The sequence below is a fragment of the Marmota flaviventris genome, chromosome 11, assembly GCF_047511675.1.
Source record: "Marmota flaviventris isolate mMarFla1 chromosome 11, mMarFla1.hap1, whole genome shotgun sequence".
Lineage (NCBI taxonomy): Eukaryota > Metazoa > Chordata > Mammalia > Rodentia > Sciuridae > Marmota > Marmota flaviventris.
The window spans coordinates 89241295-89261118 of record NC_092508.1 but is presented as its reverse complement, the minus strand read 5'-3'; the positions used below and the strand labels follow the sequence as shown (position 1 = coordinate 89261118).

At 32.1% G+C, this 19824-nt stretch overlaps 1 protein-coding gene across 1 annotated transcript in view; it reads right to left on the bottom strand.

Annotated features, from left to right (window-relative positions):
- Positions 1–14169: 14169 nt before the first annotated feature.
- Positions 14170–19824, bottom strand: part of Lrp1b (LDL receptor related protein 1B) — a 1514976-nt gene continuing 1509321 nt past the window's right edge. Inside the window, exons 89-91 of the mRNA XM_071619306.1 lie at positions 18947–19091; positions 15991–16089; positions 14170–14310 (exon numbers count right to left, since the gene is read on the bottom strand). Coding sequence (XP_071475407.1) covers positions 14170–14310; positions 15991–16089; positions 18947–19091 — 385 coding nt within the window. The remainder of the gene's footprint in view (positions 14311–15990; positions 16090–18946; positions 19092–19824) is intronic.

Below are 19824 nucleotides of genomic sequence, written 5' to 3'. Positions count from 1 at the left end.
TCCATTCGTCTATTGAAGGGCATCTAGGTTGGTTCCACAGTCTTGCTATTGTGAACTGTGCTGCTATGAACATCGATGTAGCAGTGTCCCTGTAGCATGCTCTTTTTGATACCATCTTCACTGACAGAGTTTGGATTCCAAAGCATCACTGAAATAATCCATGATTTCTCATCCATGATTTTATCACAAAATCCAGGTGAAATAAAACCCAGGTTTTAAGTTCAGTTATGCTACATATGTTACAAATGTGTCTTAATATTAACACAAAATCTCAAAACTATAGCTGTACATATATATTCATTCTAAATAGATAATACTTTAAAAATAAAGATTATATTAATGAGGTCTTATCTTTACTAATTATAGTTAATCCAATGTGTTACCTAAAGCAAATATGAAAAACAAGAGACATGTGATTAAAGGTCAATGGATGCCATTGGCTTTATGAATGATTCCTCTTCTATTATTAAAGGACTAAGTCTAAAATTTTTCATCACATTTTGCAAACAGATTTATGATGTGTAGACTATGCATCTTTTAAAACATTATAATTGATTTGGAAGATATTTCTAGTGTTTGACTTAAGTGAATCTTAATGTTCTTTTGTTGAAATGCATACTTGAAGATGCTTTATGGTGCACACACAGTGAACTGGACATAGTGATACCTGGACATAGTAAAAAAGTCAAAAAGTCCATAGTGGGAAACAGGTCCATCATAAATTTAGGACGATGAGACTGGTTTTCGTAAAGAAAAAACAGAACACATTTAGCCTGGTCTTGTTATAATCTTCAAATTGTCATCTCTGTTCCAGATATAGCCATCAAATGGAGCAAAGAATCACTGTTTTTCTTCAATCTCATCATAAGAATACCCTTGAAAAGTGCAAGTTAGTTAGCAGTTTAGGTGTATGTTTTTTATCAATGTCTCTTCAGTACATGACTTTATGCGTGAATATTTTTAAAATTCAGTTAGTTAATGCTACATAAAAATTATGATTTAGAAATAGAAAATAAATAAGGAGTCTATGACTTAAGTATATACAGTAAAATTTTCTTTTAAAGTTCAACAAGACTTTTATTCATAGGTTAATTTAAGCAAATCATCTGGCTTGAAATTGAAAAAAAATACAGTAATCTTATAAAAAATAAAGTGCTTTATGGCTTACAAAGTCAATAATTAAATTAAAAAGGAGAAAACTATTTTAATAGACTATTGAAGAATTTATTCAAGAAGGGAGGATAAATGTAGGTGTTTTATTAATCATTCCTTTTTGGAGATGTATGAGTTGTAAGCTGTTTAGTTGTGTTAAGTCAATTAGAAGTGTGCACGGATATCATAAATCTCTTAATTTAAGTGCATCATTAATTTTATGACAAATTAACCCAACACCATTTAAGCAACAGCCAAATCTGGACAATTTTTTTTTCCTTAGACTGTTCCAGTTGATATTTGATGGGGTCCACAACAATTTGAACAGCTCACTAGGATTCAACCCTAAGCCTACTACACATGATCATAACCGAGGAGCAATGGTGACATTACATTGTCAGTGCCCTGTAGGTACAGATAATGAAGAGCACAGCCTGCTGTGAAACGTGAAACCTTTCCTTACCATACAGACCATCCTTGAATATATTCACTCTATTGAAGGAAGATTACTTTCAGCTTTCTGCTTGCAGAGTTCTGATAACCTTGCATATTTAATTGTAATTGAGAGTCAAGTGACTTCCACAGGGCGTGCATTTTAATTAGCTGTCAAATTAATAGGGAGGCTGTTTGTCTAGATTTTCTTCCTTTGTACTAATTAACTGGGTGTCAAAGGTTGGGATCCTGTCTTGCAGAGTCCATTGAAGACATTCATTTTGAGTATTTATATACATCCACTTACAAGCACGGGATTCAGAGTTCATTTTATATTTTAATATAGGCCAAAAATAAGCAATTATGTGAAGGTGCAGGCATTGTCTTATAAATAATAATGGTGGCAAGTTATTCAAAAGAATTTGTTTTCTATTGCAATCTTTAAGGTGTAAAAAGGAATAGGATTTAAAATCTTTAAGTAGGCAGTGAAAAAATCGTTAGGTAATGCATATATTTTAAATGTGAACAGAAATTATAATAAAAGCTAAAGATAACTAATTCAAGATTTGAGAATTAAAATTCCATAGGAAACAGAGTGTAGTTTTTGGTCTAATTATCTAAAAGGAAAATATTTTAGCCAAAAATTAATTCAGTTTTATTCTTTGCCTTATGCCTGAAATTATTGGACAAACCAGTTAGTTACAATAACGTCAGGTAATATAGTTTAGATCTTTGATGTTACCAAGGCCCATGTGTTGCAAGCTTGGTCTCCAGGGAGGTGATCTTGGGAGGTGGTGGAGCTTTTAAGAGGAGGGGCCTGGTTGGACATCTTGAGGTCACTGAAGACATGCTTAGGAAGGGGATTGAAGGGACCCCCTGACCTTCCTTGATCTCTTTTGCTTCCTGGCCATAAGGGGAGCAGTTTTAGTCTAGCACACACTACCTCACACTACCTTCCATTGCCATCTGCCATCGGGCACCATCACCAGAGGCCTAAAAGAAACAGGTCTTCCCATCATGGACAGGAGCCTCTAAAACTGTGAGCTTAAATAAACCTTTCCTCTTTATAAGTTGATTATCTCAGGTAGTTTTTATAGTGATAGAAAGCAGGCTAACACATCAGTATAAAAATAGTTTTAAAATTCATAAATCTATGAATATTTTATTACCTTATAAAGCTTATATTTATTGCACCTATGTTTACTAAACACAGAGCAACCTTCCCCATAACATCCTGTGTTTCTGCAAAATGTGTGATGATCAAGGTTCCTAAAAGAAAGTGAATGCTGTTCTGGGGTCAACTGTGAATGTATTTTGTTATTCTTTAGGCATAAAAGCAAACTTTTGACTGTCCTTATGATGGAAGTAAAAAAGAAGGCATTTTCCAAATCAGGAACTGCAAACCAAGTGCTACAGTCTATGCTGAATTGTTTCTGTAAAGATATTGTATCTGGCTAAATATTGCTCTTATAACTGTAACTTAGTTAAGTTTATATTAGCCCACTGTCTCTGCCACAATGTATCAATTTATTTATTAATTAATTAATTTACTAATGGTGTAAAAGAGAAACTACCACTATATCATTTAAATATTTGATTTTGTCTTTAGTCTCCATACTTCCTTTAAGACTATAGGCTTTTGTTTTGTTATAATGATCAAAGGATGTTTAATTTTCAGAAGCTTCCTCTTACCTTTTATTTTAATCACTTTTACTCCACAAATCAAATAATACATGTCAGATTTCTGCTAAATGTTACATATATGCATCCTTATTTTATATTGAGGAGTCAGAAAATACTTTCAAGCCTTGAATGCCATAGATCCAGTATGAGATATACTTTTGTGTAGGAACCTTATTTATTACTTGCCTCCATAGACACCACCAAACAGAGAACAATGATGACTTGGGGATACCCAGTTATCCCCAGCAATTTGGATACCATACACAATGACTTTCAAAAGTTCTGAGTATTCTTTCTATTGCACATTTAGTCTAGCAACTGTCATAAATCTCTGAGAGAAAAGATTGAACAGATATTTTTTCTTCCTCATGGCATTTTGTTTTATTTTCAATTATTGGGCTCTAGATCTATGAACTGGCTTATAGTTTGCAACTGGGTAGTGTTGTGAATGATTTCTATTTCTAATCTATTTGAAACCTCTAGGTTCTTTTGTTATTGTTGAATCATCAAGTAATATCCTAATGGTTGCCCATTTACCTTGCTATATAGAAACTCCAGGGTCTATCAGTCATTGCTGTAGACACAAAATATCTTGCTTGCCACTTTAACCTCACCATGCATGACAGTAAATATGCCCACCTTTCTTCTATTGTTTAAATGATGTCATTTAAAGCTTTTTATTCTAAAGTTCTGGAAACTCCACTAACATTGGAGAGGAGTTTCAGAAAAAAAAAGTGTATCTTACTATCAAATATGACCAATAGAAGTTTTAAATTTTCCTTCCACCGGTGAATCTTTTATTACATTTGTGAAAAGACAGAACTCTTGGACTTCACAGAAGACATGGTTGGTCCATTCAGTAGATTCTAATATACAATAGATCACCTTAACTCACATTTCCAATAACTTCTTTAAGCCTTCAGAGGCAGAAGGCTCACTTGAGCTCAGGTGTGCAAGGTCAACCTGGGGAACACATCTAAGGCACTTCTAGAATCTCCATCATATTGACGTCTACAATTTATTCTAAGATTTTAAGACATCTATCCCAGCAGTACACAACAGCTAGCTCCAAATGTTCTTGCCAGGATCATGAATGATTACTTTCTTTCTTGCTGGCCTAACATCTTCATGACTCTCTCCAACTATTCCTGGAGCAGGGAAAGATTTCTTACTTGAGATGGTCTCTCATTTGAACCTGATCTTGTGGAGACAGACCACGGAGGGAGTAAGCACATCTTGAAAGGCACCTGCCTCAGCTGAAGTTCCTACAGAGTAACCATATAAAAGCAGGTTAATTTCTGGCATAAAGGATGTGGTTTGTAGGTCTGGAGGATTCAAAAATTTTGGAATTTTGAAATATTCATATTTTTCCACTCAAATATCCCTTCCTAATTCACTTTCTCTAAGAGCATTGGCCTTATCTATGATGCAACTGAAGGCTTTCCAAGAATTCCATCTTTGTAGCTCTACTCCATCTAAAATGAATTCCCAAATCTAAATTTCAGTATATTCTGCCTGAAGCTGTTGGAGATTGTGGATTTTTAAATACTTTCAGTTTGCCCTTCTGACCTAGGTAGTCTGACTTCAGTTGCTTTTTTGGCTAATCTGAGCCTCTTATTTTCTTCTTAAAGTATGAATACATCAGCTAGCATCACAATCATAATTTCTATAGTCCTCATATTACTCAAGGGTCACAGTTAACATTTCAGGCAACATTTTATCTTCTGTCCTTTATCTCAGTTTACCACCAGTGATATTCTTAGTGTCTGTGATGGCACTGAATGCTAGGGATAATCACTCCTTTATTTATCATCAATAATTGGTTGCTTATTAAATCTGATGGGTAAGAATTCTGTGTTGAAATCTTTCCTGAATCTATACCTTAAAAGGCCCGAGAGAAGTCTTTTAAAAACACAGTTTATATTTGGTTGTGATCTGTGGAATGGGTGTTGGAAACTTGCAATAATAGAAAAGACCTACAAGTGGATGTTATCAAGTTGGTCAATACTATGGGAAATACAGTTTGTTCTTCAGAGACATTTTAAACAGAAAGAGAAAGTGAATAACAGGATTATCTAAGAAATGGAATGGGTGCATTTTTAAATTGACTTGTAATTTGCTCTATGGAGCATTAAAAACTATACCTCTAAGTTGCACATAACATGAGTGCCAGTTGGGTTACTGTAGATGTCTTTGTTCCCCATTTCATTGTCTTCAGATTAAATAATCAATGTCAACTAAAATTAGCTTAAGTGGGGAATTACTGATTAATATGAGGGTGAATATATTCAAGAGTGAACCATGGGGATGTGGAACAAGCATGGAAGAATATAAGGGGAAAATTTGTTTAACATCATTGTGATGGCATTTGAAAATAGTCCTTTTGCCTGAGATGCTGCAGGGAAGAAAAGAAAAGTATATTTAAGGCCAAATACTGGTCTTCAATGATATATGTGCCCTATTGCAAATGGGAATTTGTAGATGCAATTAGTTTTATTGACATAAAAATTGAAAGATTCTCTTTGATTATCCAGGTTATCCTAATAATATGAGTACTCCAACATAGAGTTTTCTCTGGCAAGAAATAGGGGATGCATCAAAATGGCAAGTTGGGGAAATTGTAGGCTTGGAGAAAATATGAAATACATCTGGGTGGGAGCATTCCATATGCAATACCAGAGAAAGGCCTCTAGGAGTTAAAGTGATCCTCAGATGATAAGGGGGCAGTAAAACACTGTGTCTCTGAATGCCTCCTCTCTGTTCTCACTAACCTAGCCATGTTAAGGGAAGAATAAGGGGAAACATGGGAGGGAAAGTTCAGATACTTATTATCTTAAAGGGCACTGGCTTTCTCTAATGCATACTGGAAATTAGGACAAGTTAGTGTTATCTATAAGAAGCTACTTTCTTGTATGTACGCCAGGACTGTTGTTTCTTCATTGTTGGTCATATAAACTAAGCAAGCTCATGCTGTTGATGTCACCACTTCTACAGCCTAACATAGAAAATCTCTCTTTGAGTGGGAGTGGGTGAAGAACTGATGGTACTAAGGGAAGGATACCTGTCACTTATTCAGCTGACTGCACTAGACATATTGCTGTGAGGGAGAGAAGGCACTATAAGGCAAAGCACTATGAGGGATGGAGGTGCTATCTGTCAGATGGTCACTACTGAACTCTTTGTGGACTCATTACTGATCTCTCGTAAGCTTTCCCCAATAAACCATGTATTTCCCATGCTATCTCTGGACATTTTCTTTGGCCTTCTTGCAACCTACCACACCATCCTAGCACAACTAGGCTGTAGATGAGACAGCCAGCAAGGAATTGGAAAATTTAGTTCTACAACAGCAAGAAACTGGACTCAGCCATCAATCTGAATAAGCTTGGAAGGGTGTCCATTTCAGAGCTCGGACAGCTGACTTGATTCCAGCTTTGTGCAACCTGGAGCACAGAGTCTCATCAAGCCAATGCAGACTTCTGACTACAGGGCTGTGACTTAATACATATATGCTTTGTTAACTTCTAAATACATGGTAGTTTCTTATAGCAGCAAGAGAAAACTATACAGAGAGAGATGAAGTGCATCTGATGTTAAGTGTTCTCAAATTGTACTCAGACCTAACAAATTTGTACAGCAAAGCTAGAAAGAGGGGTAGATGTGAGGCAAACAAGAGGTATCTGGTGTACCTTCAAAGGAAAGTATCTTGCAGAAAGAGACAGAGCTGCTAATCTCTGTAGATGAGTTCAAAGTTATAAAATGTGAACTGTAGAGAGAGGAAACAATGCTCTTTGATATTGTGACAAAAGTGTTAATGACAGTTGTGAAAACTAGCCATTTCAAAAATCATCTATCATCTAACAAGAAGCCTATGACTCAGTCATTTTAAGTATTCTCTTAGCTGGTTAGTAAGTTTCAAAAATATTGATGTTTTTTTTTTTTTAGATGAAACAGCATTAACTAGAAGTCAAACAAAAACCAGGGGGATTTATCAATATTTTTCTCTGCTAAATCTGAATCCTTGCATAATAAGGGAACAATTTGTGTTTCTTCCATACTTTGGTTCCAGATGCAATATCCTGGACCTATCTAAAAACAAGTGTGAGCAGCCATCCTTCTACTTGATAGTCAGCACTTCTTGAGGTGAGTAGAGCACTCACTTGATCCAACCTTGTACTTCCTTCAGAGAATAAGGCTTCCAGAAGAATATGGCAGACATCTGCATGGTTATCAAGGTAAGGAAGTGCTACACGGGACATGAAGTGGACTGGTGCTCTACCTGTGTATATGTGAAAGATTATGCCATAATATTGGATCAGACAATTGAAATACAGGAAAGTGTGGATTCAGGAAGAACCCTAGTATTATGGCATACAAAACCAATGGTATTTTATGAAATTATTTCTTTTACTGTTTGATATAAATGTATATACTTACATGAGAATGAAAATAATTATACTGAGTTCCAGGAGAAATCTATAAGGATATGATAGGGAGGAATGGATTCATATGTCCAAGAAGGTATTAAAGTGGCATTAAATTTACAAAAATTGGGGGAAAATTAATATTGTAAAACCTAATAGTCATGCAGCTCTGGAACTAGAGCATTTTCTCTGTAATTAAGCATAAGTAAACAGAAAAGATGAACACATCCTTTAGACTTTTTTTTTTTTTAATTTTCCATAAGATAAGAAATGACATCATTTGGTAGACTAAGAGAATTTTTGTGAAATGAAAACTTTTGAATACTGGTTGGTACAATGAATAGGACATAGGAAACAGATACTATGAAAACCCTAAGGAGAAAATACACTAACTGGGGAAACAAAACAAAACAAAACAAAACCACATAAATTGAAAAGAAAGTTGTGTAAGATAAGGAAAGACTCCATAAACACTAAATTAAATTTATCTCTGAGAAGCTTTCACATGTGCACACACACTTTTGCACATGTACACATGAAAAAAAATGATTTAGAGGGAACAGAGTAAACCTGTAACAGAAAAGAAACTTAAAAATATCTAAAGGTGAAAAAAAGAAATAGAAAATAAAAATAATTAAGCTGATATGTGTGATGAAGAAAATTGAAAGATTTAACCTAAGAATGGCAGATTTTTGTTGTTGTTGTTAAAAAAATAATTTGTATCTATGTAATAAAGACAGTTTTGGAGAAAACTAACTTCAGCTGAAAATGGATTATGTATTATAGATTGAAAAAAGTAAAAAAAATATATATTTATGTCAATATATGTATATGTATGTTTATATGTATATTCACATAAATATATGTATATATATAAATTTTTAATTATAAGCAAGTGTTTGTCTTGTTTTAAGTGTGGGAACATTAAATTATACAGATAATAAAAATCTATTTGGCTTTAAAAAGAGCCTTAAGAACACCGACTGACTGTAAATAATAGAGCAATATCAACACAATTATGGAGGAAAAAAGTATAGCTCCATAAGTGTTTATTCAGTTGAGTTCACACTCATATTTGAAGGCCTGAGAAAAACATTTGCATATATGTAAAAATTCAGCAAATATATTACAGATAAAGGTTTTTATAAGTATTATTTATGAAATATATCAATAAATTAAGACTTTGATCAAGATAAACAAAATTAACAATGAAGATTCCATACAGAAAAATCAATAATAATTGGATTTTTAAAGAGAAATACTAAATAAAAAAAAATTGAATATATTCCAAGCAATTGAGGAAGGGAAGAGAAAGAATACAAAAATAATGCATCTGGAAAAATAGTTTCAAACATAAAATAAAAATGTATTAACACAGACCATGAGGGTGAACTGGGCAAAGGGAATCAAAGTATGTTAAATTTCTTACTTTAGGGTAGAAAGAAAACATTTTCAAATTCTGGATTTTATTATGGGAGTAATATTTTTCTTTTTCATGCATATTTCCTAAGTTCCCTAAAACGAAAATATATTTTGCAGTAATAATTAGCAATACAAGTTTTGATGAAATAGTGTGCTAGTATACTGTCACTTAGGATGAAAGAGGAGATGCAAGAGGGAGATGAAGATTTTCTAATATGGTAAAGTCTACAACATTGTGTAGACTAAAATAATTTGTGCAAAAATGAGAACTTTTGAAAACTAGGGATTCATTTTATTATGGTTAATGGTTATGATATCTGAAATTCTAAGTCAGAGAAGCTAAACATGATTAAATGTTAGATAAAATAGGAAATAAGTGTCATTTTCATAACTAATAGAACAACAAAGCCAGAGCATGTGTGTGTGTTCACATAGATTTCCACAACAGAAAATGACAATTATAAATTGCACAACAGTTACTTTAGTTGAGAATCTTATTGCCATTATAATCTTCCTAGCTTTTACAATATTCGTTGAAATATGTGAATATTTCATCAGTCAAGGCAATCTAAACTTATATTCTACATATTGTTTTTGAAGTATGTCTGTGAACAGTCTTACAATTTGAACTCCTAAATTGATTTCTAACTATATTTCACAGTTCATTTGGTGTGTGAAAAAATGTTTTCTCACTTATAAATTTTTAGATTACTGACCCTAGTAAGATGTGTATAGTTTTCACTATCAATATTATATTTTTAAAGGCTAGAACAACTATATTATTAGCTTTCGAGGCCACTACTCCATAAATAAACTTGAAAATCTAGTTGTATCAGGAGGCTGATAACTTATGTATTAAAACTGCAGAAGAAATCATGTTGAAAAATTATGTTGGAGTGAACAAATGACTAAAGTATCAGAAATTCCATTGCTTAAGTTCACTGATATCTTACCAATCCCATACTAAAGGAACAGACTCTCCATCAGAGAGAATGAATACATTCTAAGCATAGAATTTATCAAGTAGGCCATCTTTAGTACCAATTTTTCTTTTGATTTTTGATCACTTTGGGTACAAAAATGATGGGATTCACTAGAAACAATTTCTTTTCAGAATAAATTGCAGCCACATAAGTATAGTATCTACTAGAAAAAAAGTTAAATCAAAGAACTCATTTCATCTATTTTTCTTTCTGTAGATCAGATGTATTCATAGCACTGTATAAGGTTCATGTTCCTGGGCCTTTGGAATGACAACATCAAAAATTAACCGTATATCTAAGTAAAACACCCATCATATATTTTTAATTATCTTTTCCTGGACATACTAACTTCCTGGATATGTCTAGTTAGCAACAGATGTAGTAGAAAAATTAAAACATATTGATTTTGACCCTTTGTGTTTTTAATCTCACATTCAAAATACTTGACAGAAATAAAATCTACGCTATATAACTATATAACCCCATACTTCATAAAGAAGTGCTTTAGTTTATTTTGTGCAAGCTACAATTCAAGCATTCATATTTAAATAATGACTATTGATCTACATTAAATTTAAGAATGTCATCTAGTATTGAGAAAATTGTTGTTAATGAACTAATAAAACTGGAATGGGGCATATGATAAAAAATACTGTTTTTATACCCCCATGCTCCCTCCCTTATTATCCAAAAAAATAAAAAAAAATAAAGAAACTGTTTTTAAAAAGTTAATTAATTATATTTCACTTACTTCTGCCATAATATGCATGTGGTATTAAATTTCTTCATATCTGAGCCATCATAAAAACAGAAAGTAATATTCTTGGAACTTAGGAGTTTAAATTTCAACCTTAAGTATCAACGAAACAAGCATGTGATAAAACACAAACCAAAATACAACATAATTATCAATGACACCAAAATAAAACACATTTACATAAATGAAAATGAGTCAACTTATGCAAAATTTTACAAGTTCCTAAATGCAACTTTTTCCCTTAGTCATGTCTTTTTTTTGTTTATTACATAGGCACTTTACTAATATAAATCTCTATAATTATAATTCTTGCATCATCAGCATTAAAGAATTAAAATCGAAACTTGGGAATGCCATGATTTTGTTGATGAGGGGATGTTTTTGACTCAGCTGTTCCAGCTGAGAGTCATTTAACAGTGGGAGACAGAATAGAGATCTAGATTAGCAGTTCTTAACAGAGTAATTTTGTTCCCCAGAAGACATTTGGCAATATCCATAAACATTTTTAGCTGTTGCAACTTTGGGAGAGTGGAGCATGTTACTAACATCTCCTGATTGGGTAGAATGCAGGGATCCAGCTAAATACCTTACCCTATAAAAGACAACAAAGATTTACCTGCTCCTAAATGGCAAGAGGTTGAAAATCTTTGCCTTAGATGAAAAGCCATTTGTGTAAGGAGGAAGCATTAATTTTTATAAAATATCTTCCACCAAAGCTTAATGAATCATTTAGAAAGAATTTTGTTGGTGAAAGAGGTTATATACACTTGGATTTTTAGTTTTTCCATGAAATTTTGGAATAGAAAGAGAGCTATAGAAATAGAACACATTTTCAGAAGTTGAAAAAATGTATAAAAGTAGTGTAATAGAAACTGTAGACTCTGATGTGGATTTTCAACCAGCACAGAACACTTCAGCTGATGTGCAAATAATGACCATTAAAATGTAAGGCTCTTGTAGATGAGGCCTGAGGTCTATTGAGCAGGAGCTCATTTGAGTATGGCTTTCACAAGTGCCCTGGTAGAATACCAGTTCATCAATGTGATGCTTCTAGTATTAGCTGCATATGGTAAATAGTTTGACATCATTTTTATAAATATTAACTGTTAAGATAACATTAGGAATCTGTTTCTTTCAAATGGTAATTACATTTGCATTAACACTTTGCTAATACTGAATACCTAGTGCCTTTTCTGTTGTGGTTTGAAAAATGATGTGGTGGAATCAAACTCTGCCTGGAGAATACATTTTTAAGGATATTTTTTTAAAAATTGCCAGGTGTAGTGCTATAGGCCTATAATCCCAACAACTCTGCAGGCAAGACAATCACAAGTTCAAGGCCAGCCTCAGTAAGTAAGCAAACCCCTCAACAACTTAGCAACACTCTGTCTCAAAATTAAAAGACTTGCATGAGCTTAGTGGTTAAGCACTAATGGATTTAGTCTGCAGTACCCAAAACAAAACCAAACACATGAAAACTACCATGGTCCCTGAAATAATTTTCTAGAAAGATATAAACCACACAACAAAAGGAGTTTCTTATGTTTAAAAACTACCCAACACAAGCACTTAAATATGTAGAATTTCATTTAAATAAGTCAGTCAACAATTTTTTATAAAGTATTTAACACTTCATTGTAGAAACATAGGCAAAATGACTATTATAACCAAAATGAAAAATACTGTTCAATTTAAAAAATGTACTTAAACAAGAACCTGAAAAAGTTTATGATATGCATAACATTGTTCAAGCAAAATTGCACTAGTATTACATAAATCAAGAGTTTATAAAGGCCTCAATATGGCAAAGTTTAGAAATAGGTAGTATGCATGCACATAGTACAACAAAAATCTCCTTATAAAACAGCAGTTTTTTTAATGCTTGTACAAAGGGATAAAGAGCAACCACAAACATATTTTTCATCTGTTAGGTTAATACATTATGACAGCTAAAAGTCAGTCATGTCTATCAGAGGAACAAAAAGCCCTCCACAACTTGTGAATAAATCTTTTGTGCCTTTAAAGATATTTGTATAAAAATGCTATCTTTTTTTATACACCTTAAATAAATTGTACTTGTTTAATCAAAGTTTGAGAACAAAGAAACAAACAAGTGAATGGGGTCCATGTGTTTTATATAACTAAAAAGAACCCAGATTACCAGAGCAAATAGCAAATAGCATTTATACTCTCCACCTTTGATAATGGGTAGATAATTGTTCTATAACTCGGAAGAATATATTTTCAGTAGGGAAAATAAGGGATTAGTCATACTGTTTCTTGAAAATATTTACCGATTACTCTACACCAAAAGGGCTGTTTTACCTCTTCCTTTTGACTTAGCAAAAGAATGCATCCTCATAATTGAAATTCTGTCTTGTCAATTTGTGTGCTTATCTATTATTCTATAATGTTCAGTGGGGTAAGGGGTGGGTTGGGCCAATCTTCCACAAAATGCACGTGATTGATTGGGAAGAAGCACATAATACATGAGTACCCGATGCCCTGTTGTGCTCTAGGCTGGCTATTCACCTCAGGATTGAGGGAGAACCAAAGGTCTTATCCCATAGCAAGTGTGATCTGTCCACTTCAGGTTATTTTTTTGTTATGCTCTACCACCTAAATATAACTATTGTGTACAGGGTGTTCGCATTTAGTATATCACAGAGTCCACTAAATTTTGGAAAATGTAAATCATCTGTTTACATGCAAATTATTAATTTTATATATATATATATTTTCAAGTTTTGCCTCATCTACCACTTGGCAATCTAAGGCTAATTTCAAAGCAGGTGACACTGAACTTGTGAGGGTTATATATTTTCAGCAGTATCTGAATCAATCTTCATGGGCACAAAGAAGAGAGTTGTCCATTTAATCATTCTTCCATCAATTTTAACAAAAAAATAAAATGACATTGTATTACAGCTTTCAGACCATATAATGAAAAAGTGCAGAGTTTCTCTTTGTTAATTAAGTAGAACCCAAAAATTTCATATAAAATAGATTGCTCATATTCACACTACAAAGGAATATGTTGTTTTTAATTTTTAACAAATTCAAAGGTGTGTCTTCATCAGCAGCATTGTTGTAAATTGTACTGTAGTGCAGTTCTTTTTCATAAAAATACCATACAAATGGTCAATCAATAGTCATCAGCAAAAAATAAAACCCAAAAAACTCAGAAAACAATTAACCAGGAAAAAGATAAAGGAAGAGGTAATGCTGATGCCAAAACAAGTATAATACTGTTGGAACATACAAAAGTAATCCTTATATTTTATACATTTATACAGCATATAAAAGGTATCACTGATTATGCCACTGTCTCTCTTATACCAATTTCTATTTTCTTTGGAAGCAGTTCTTTTCTTTCATCAACACTTCCTAAGGAATTTCGACAATTTTGCCCATCCATATACAATTTTGCATACACCGGGTTGGAGTAATTAGTAGGCTGAAGAAGAAAAAATAAATATTATTATCAGTATTATTATCAGTTAACAACATCACTTATTTTGTAGTTTGTCAATGGTATAATATCTACATGTGATGCACTCAAGATAGTAAGTAGGACATATTTAAATGAAATTTTAAATTCTGCATAGGTTTTAGTCTGCTTTAGCATGGTATTAGGTAAAAACAAAATTTTATGATTTTCAGGTAACTTGTGAAGCTAACAGGAGCTCTGATGTAAAACAAAAAGCCAGAAGAAATCATAGGGAAAGCTATGCTTACTAGAATTTTATTGTCAAATGGTTAAAATGAATTGTGATGTTTTCAGGCCATATATCCCCTGTGACCTACCACCACTACCACTTATGCATACCCATCAATGGAAACTTAGATGCATAAACAAAAAGTCACCTAATTAGCTGTGTCTATAATTTTTTCAATGTGAATTTAAATCAAGCATATAAAGACAAAAGTAAAGGAATACATCAGTGAACACTTCTTAAAAATGACAATATTCTTGCTTCAAGATCCTATATATATTTATCATTGGGCATGTCTTTGGGCTCATCTAAAGAATTGTGAAGTATGGTTATATTATGTGTTAGATATAAACATTTTGAGATAGAATTTGAAGCATGTAGCAGTGACCTCTTTCAGGTGGAAAACATATTCATCATTCATTGTTTAACAAATTGCAGCTTAATTTAAGAAAATGTTCTGTAGTTTTTGCTTTTATTGTTGTTTTGGTTCTGTCTGGTTTTTCCAAAAGCATACATTAAGCCTTTGTTACAACAAGAAAACATAATTTTTGAGCCATGCAAAGGAGACAAACACCTTAGGTAATGAGAATGAAAAGCAGTTGATGTAAGAGAAGACAGAGAGCATACTCATCCATAGAAATTCTGATATTATGTTTTATTCACTTTTTGGATAAAATGAGCTATGTAATTTTAAAGTAGCTTTCTCTAAAGATATTATCTAATTCAAAAAATAAAAATGATTTCATTAAACCATCTCTGAATTTTCAATATGATGACATATTTGGAACTATATATTTATTTGCACATAAAAGTTACTTATGTTAAGTAAAGCATTCTAATAAAAATGCTTAAAACTGAACAAATTTAAATAATTCAGTTTACAATTCTTGCTAGAGATTCTTTTCTTTTTTCTTCTTTGGTACCGGGTATTGAACTCAGGGCACTTGACCACTGACCCACATCCCCAGCCCTATTTTGTATTTTATTTAGAGACAGGGTCTCACTGAGTTGCTTGGCGCTTCCCTTTTGCTGAGGCTGGCTTTGAACTCGTGATACTCCTGCCTCAGCCTCCCAAGCCACTGGGATTATAGGCATATGCCACTGTGCCTGACTAGAGATTCTTTTCTAAGAACAACTAATACTGAAACACTCAAGTTCACTGTAAATGGTCTATAACTCTTTCAAATCCAATAGAAGAGATATTTCTGCTTAAGAACTTGCCTAGAATGATAACATGTTTTATATGTCATCTTGTATAGGCAGGACACATAACATAAACCTCTAATTTTTATGCTGTTTTGGAATCTCTAGTTAATTAAAAACTTAATTAAGGACAAGCTTCTATCCAAGTCAAGTAGTCATTCTGATTGTGAGGGATTCGGTGATGGAATGGATATGGAATAATGAATTTCTTCTCTCACCCCAGCAGTTAGTGGTCCTTTCAAATCAGAGTTTAGGTAGATGGGCGGCGCTGTGTGTGGAAGCTTGAAAGCACTGGGCCCTCCCCCTATATACCTGGCCTGTACATAAACAGAGAATTTTAGTTTCTCATCTAATATCATGGAACCACTTTCCATTGATATAAATCATGTTGAATCAGAAAAATAACATTAAAACCTTTTTAGCCCTGGGTCATGAGCAGTGTTTTCAGGTTAGCTTTCACAGCTTAAGAAAGAAATATTAATCAAATTTTTGCTCTATGGGTAGACATTTTTTATTATGTTCAGTTTACCGACAGACATGGTAGTCATGCAGCAATATCCAGATAGTTCTATTGAAACTTATCTTCACCCAGGAAATACCATCTTTGCTAAGAACTCTGAAAAATGCACCAGCCTTTTCCATTTAAAATTCTGACACTAAGAAAAGTTCTGAGTTTTGACAGTTAGCTCATTCTGGACACTCGAATATCTGCTTCTAATTAAAGATTCATCATCAAGCTATATTTTTAAGGGAGAAATTTAAATTTCAAACTTCACACATCAAAACAAACATTTGCAGTTGTAGAAATCTGACTCTAGTCTGAAAGTGGATTAATTAGTAATAAAATAAGCTCACTATGTCTACATGCAATGTGATTAACTTTAGATTTTCTTGGGTCTAAGAACAGAATTATACTGTTTCAGTCATATTTATAATATAGTACTTATGGTAATAAAAAACCCTAAAGGGGCATTTTTTTTGAATATTCAAATATTAATGAATATGTATTTGTTAACTATCAATCTTAACAATGAATAAGTGGCTCTGGAAAATATTTCAAACATAAAATCAACTAAAAGTTGCCACTTAAATTTTTTTTTCCAGAATAGTTTCATTTAGAAAGTACACAAAACAATTCTAATTGTCTATAGTCTGTAAATTTGACTTTGGATGAATCATACAGAAATTAATTATAATTTTTTTTAGAAAAGAAAATTTAATTAAAGATTGAGATGAATTTGGGGGTGAAACCAATAATTATTATTTTTTGGAATCTTCAAATTATTCTGTGGTATAACTTCCATAGTCAGATCTATTTTATTCATTTCAGTTAAGTATTTCAGTTCTTTTGACTAGAAGGCATCACTGAACTGTAAATGTTAAACACTTTCAAAATAACAAAAATGACATTGTATAAACATTTTCTTTGTAGTTAATTATATCATGCTTATACCAAGCTACTGCAACATAGTGATAATCTATGAAATTTGTTTCATTATTAAGGTTGCTTTGATGTGACCTTTGTTTTTTTATTATTGTCCCTATCTCTTAAGACTGTTCTATAGTTACCTCTTGGATAACAATTCATACTTACATTCAAATATTAGGATCCAGGTAGACTCAGCCTTCTCTAACAGATTCCATGCAATTTTGGTTAGTCATTCAGCAAATTGGTAAATAAATATTTATTGACTATTAAGTGCTAAGTACATTAAAAATATATTTGAAGGGCACTGAAGCATAGTTTTATTCTCCTAGAGTAAACGTGTAAAAATTTTTAAATGGGATACTAAAAAGCTGTTCTCTTTAAGTATACAGAATTCGATTAATTCTATCACTAGAAATAAAAAATGATGAGGGAAAATGAGAACTCTCCTTCATGAAACAAGTAAAAAGTGTTTTAAATATGTTTAAAGTAAGTCTCTTAACAGTTCATATTATACTTATACTTCATTTATATTCCTAAGAAAAAACCAAAGAATCTCCAGAAGTCTAATTTTTTAATGTCTTTCTTCTTCAGGGACAAATTATCAAATAATAATTTACACAGTATATATAGATTTTAAATTTCAAGTATAGTTACTGGAACTAAGATTATCAGGATCTATTTCAAGAAAAAATCAGATGTAGGAGTTAGTTAATGATAAAATTATTTCTAATTAGGAAAACATCATTATAATGTTCTCTGAGAGTATAAATTTTAATCATGCAAAAAGGATTGACTGATATTAATTAAAATATTTGACCATCAATTTCTGGCTCAGACAATCTTAAGAATTTGGAACCAGATTGAGTATATGAGACCCTATTCCACTATTTTAGGAATAGGTGTCATTACAAGTTTAAACTCATTTGGCTGTAGATTGGTCACTTTGATTATTGGTCACTTTGATTAAAAGTGTATTGTAGACAAAGTCTCTTCAATAAATCAGAAAATAAGTAAATATTTAATAAATAAATAAATAGACTAAGAAAATTAACTCTAACATTAGCAAAATGGTTTAAAGAGTTTAACAAAGTAAATATTCTAAAATTGTCATTCAAAATATTCAGATAATTTAGTGAATCAAATCTTTGCAAATTTATCTGGATAATTGTATCAAGTGAGCTTATGGAAAGTAATAAGAAGTAACATAAACCTTAAATAAATTATGAATGTTTAAGGTATACGTATTGATGATATGTTTCAAATCAATACGGATAAGATAGCAGATAGAGAAGTATTTTTCAAAAGTGATTGGATTAGAAAGAAATTAAGGGACACAGCTTAGTGGTTCTCCAGTGATGCACTGTTGGAGATGAAATACTTGTTTTAACAATGAAGCAGTATATTCTTTTTCTATTGAAAACAAGTTAGCCAACAGTTTACACTAATTTTTTTATGTATATTTAGACATGCTAACACATCAGCATATTTCATTAAGATAATATTTTAAATGAATTGCACATCTTTATAAACTGAGTGAATAATTCTGTTCATTTTAATGTTAACTTGCATTCCTCAAGTGAACGCAGATCATACTGTACTTTTTAAAAAGAGGCTACCTCATTCAATGAATCATAAAATCTGTTATGACAATTTTAGATTTAAAAAAGATGAAATTCAAGACCATATAACATAGCTTTGATTCAAGAAAGTTCATGCTCACTGTCCATTATTTTAAGCTATATTACCTTTGTTGGATCAATCATAAAGCCAGGATCTAAAAGACCTCCATCGTTGTGGTCATGATCCACCTCATACATGTTATAAGATGGATTGCCAATTTCTACATTTATTCCTCCATTGATAATGGGTTGTCTTCTAATTGTTTTTGTCCTAGAATATGTGAACATTAACATACGTGTGAATTATATAAATACCACAACTCAAGGTACATGAAATGATCATATTTATACATTTACTTATTTTAATTAAACTGATAGGACATTTATAAATTAAATGCATTTGAAATAAATTGAGTGATATTTGTCAAGTCTCTAACTATCAAAAAACTCACACTTTGATTAATCATTTTCCAATCACTTTGACTTAATAAAAATATACTGGAAATAAGTTTCTCCTAAGCAGCTAATGCCAATTTTTTCCCTTCAATCTGAAAACTATCCCTAAGAAAACACTGATGAAACTTTTGAAATAGAGTATTTTAATCCCAAAATTATATGATAGAATCCTAACAACTCAAAAAAAAAATGACTCACCAGCTCTCAGTTCCTAGATTAAACCCCGCAGATAGCTCATTCCTCCTGGCTCTGTATAACAGCACTTTCATGACATTTGAAATAATAATACTTCCAGCCAAAAATAAACTAAATAAATGCACTCTGTTAATGAAATCCACAATTTATGACATACATATTTGCTATAATTCTGTTGACATTACTAGTCATACACAGTAATATAATAAAATATACTTCAGAAGCCCCTGCTGTTTTAGGGAAAGAATACTGAAATTTAAGGAGTATGACCTCTTGTTATTTTTGTTAGAATGGCTCCATTTATATATTCTATCAACATAATATGAGGGAAGATTTGAGTAAATTACAATCAT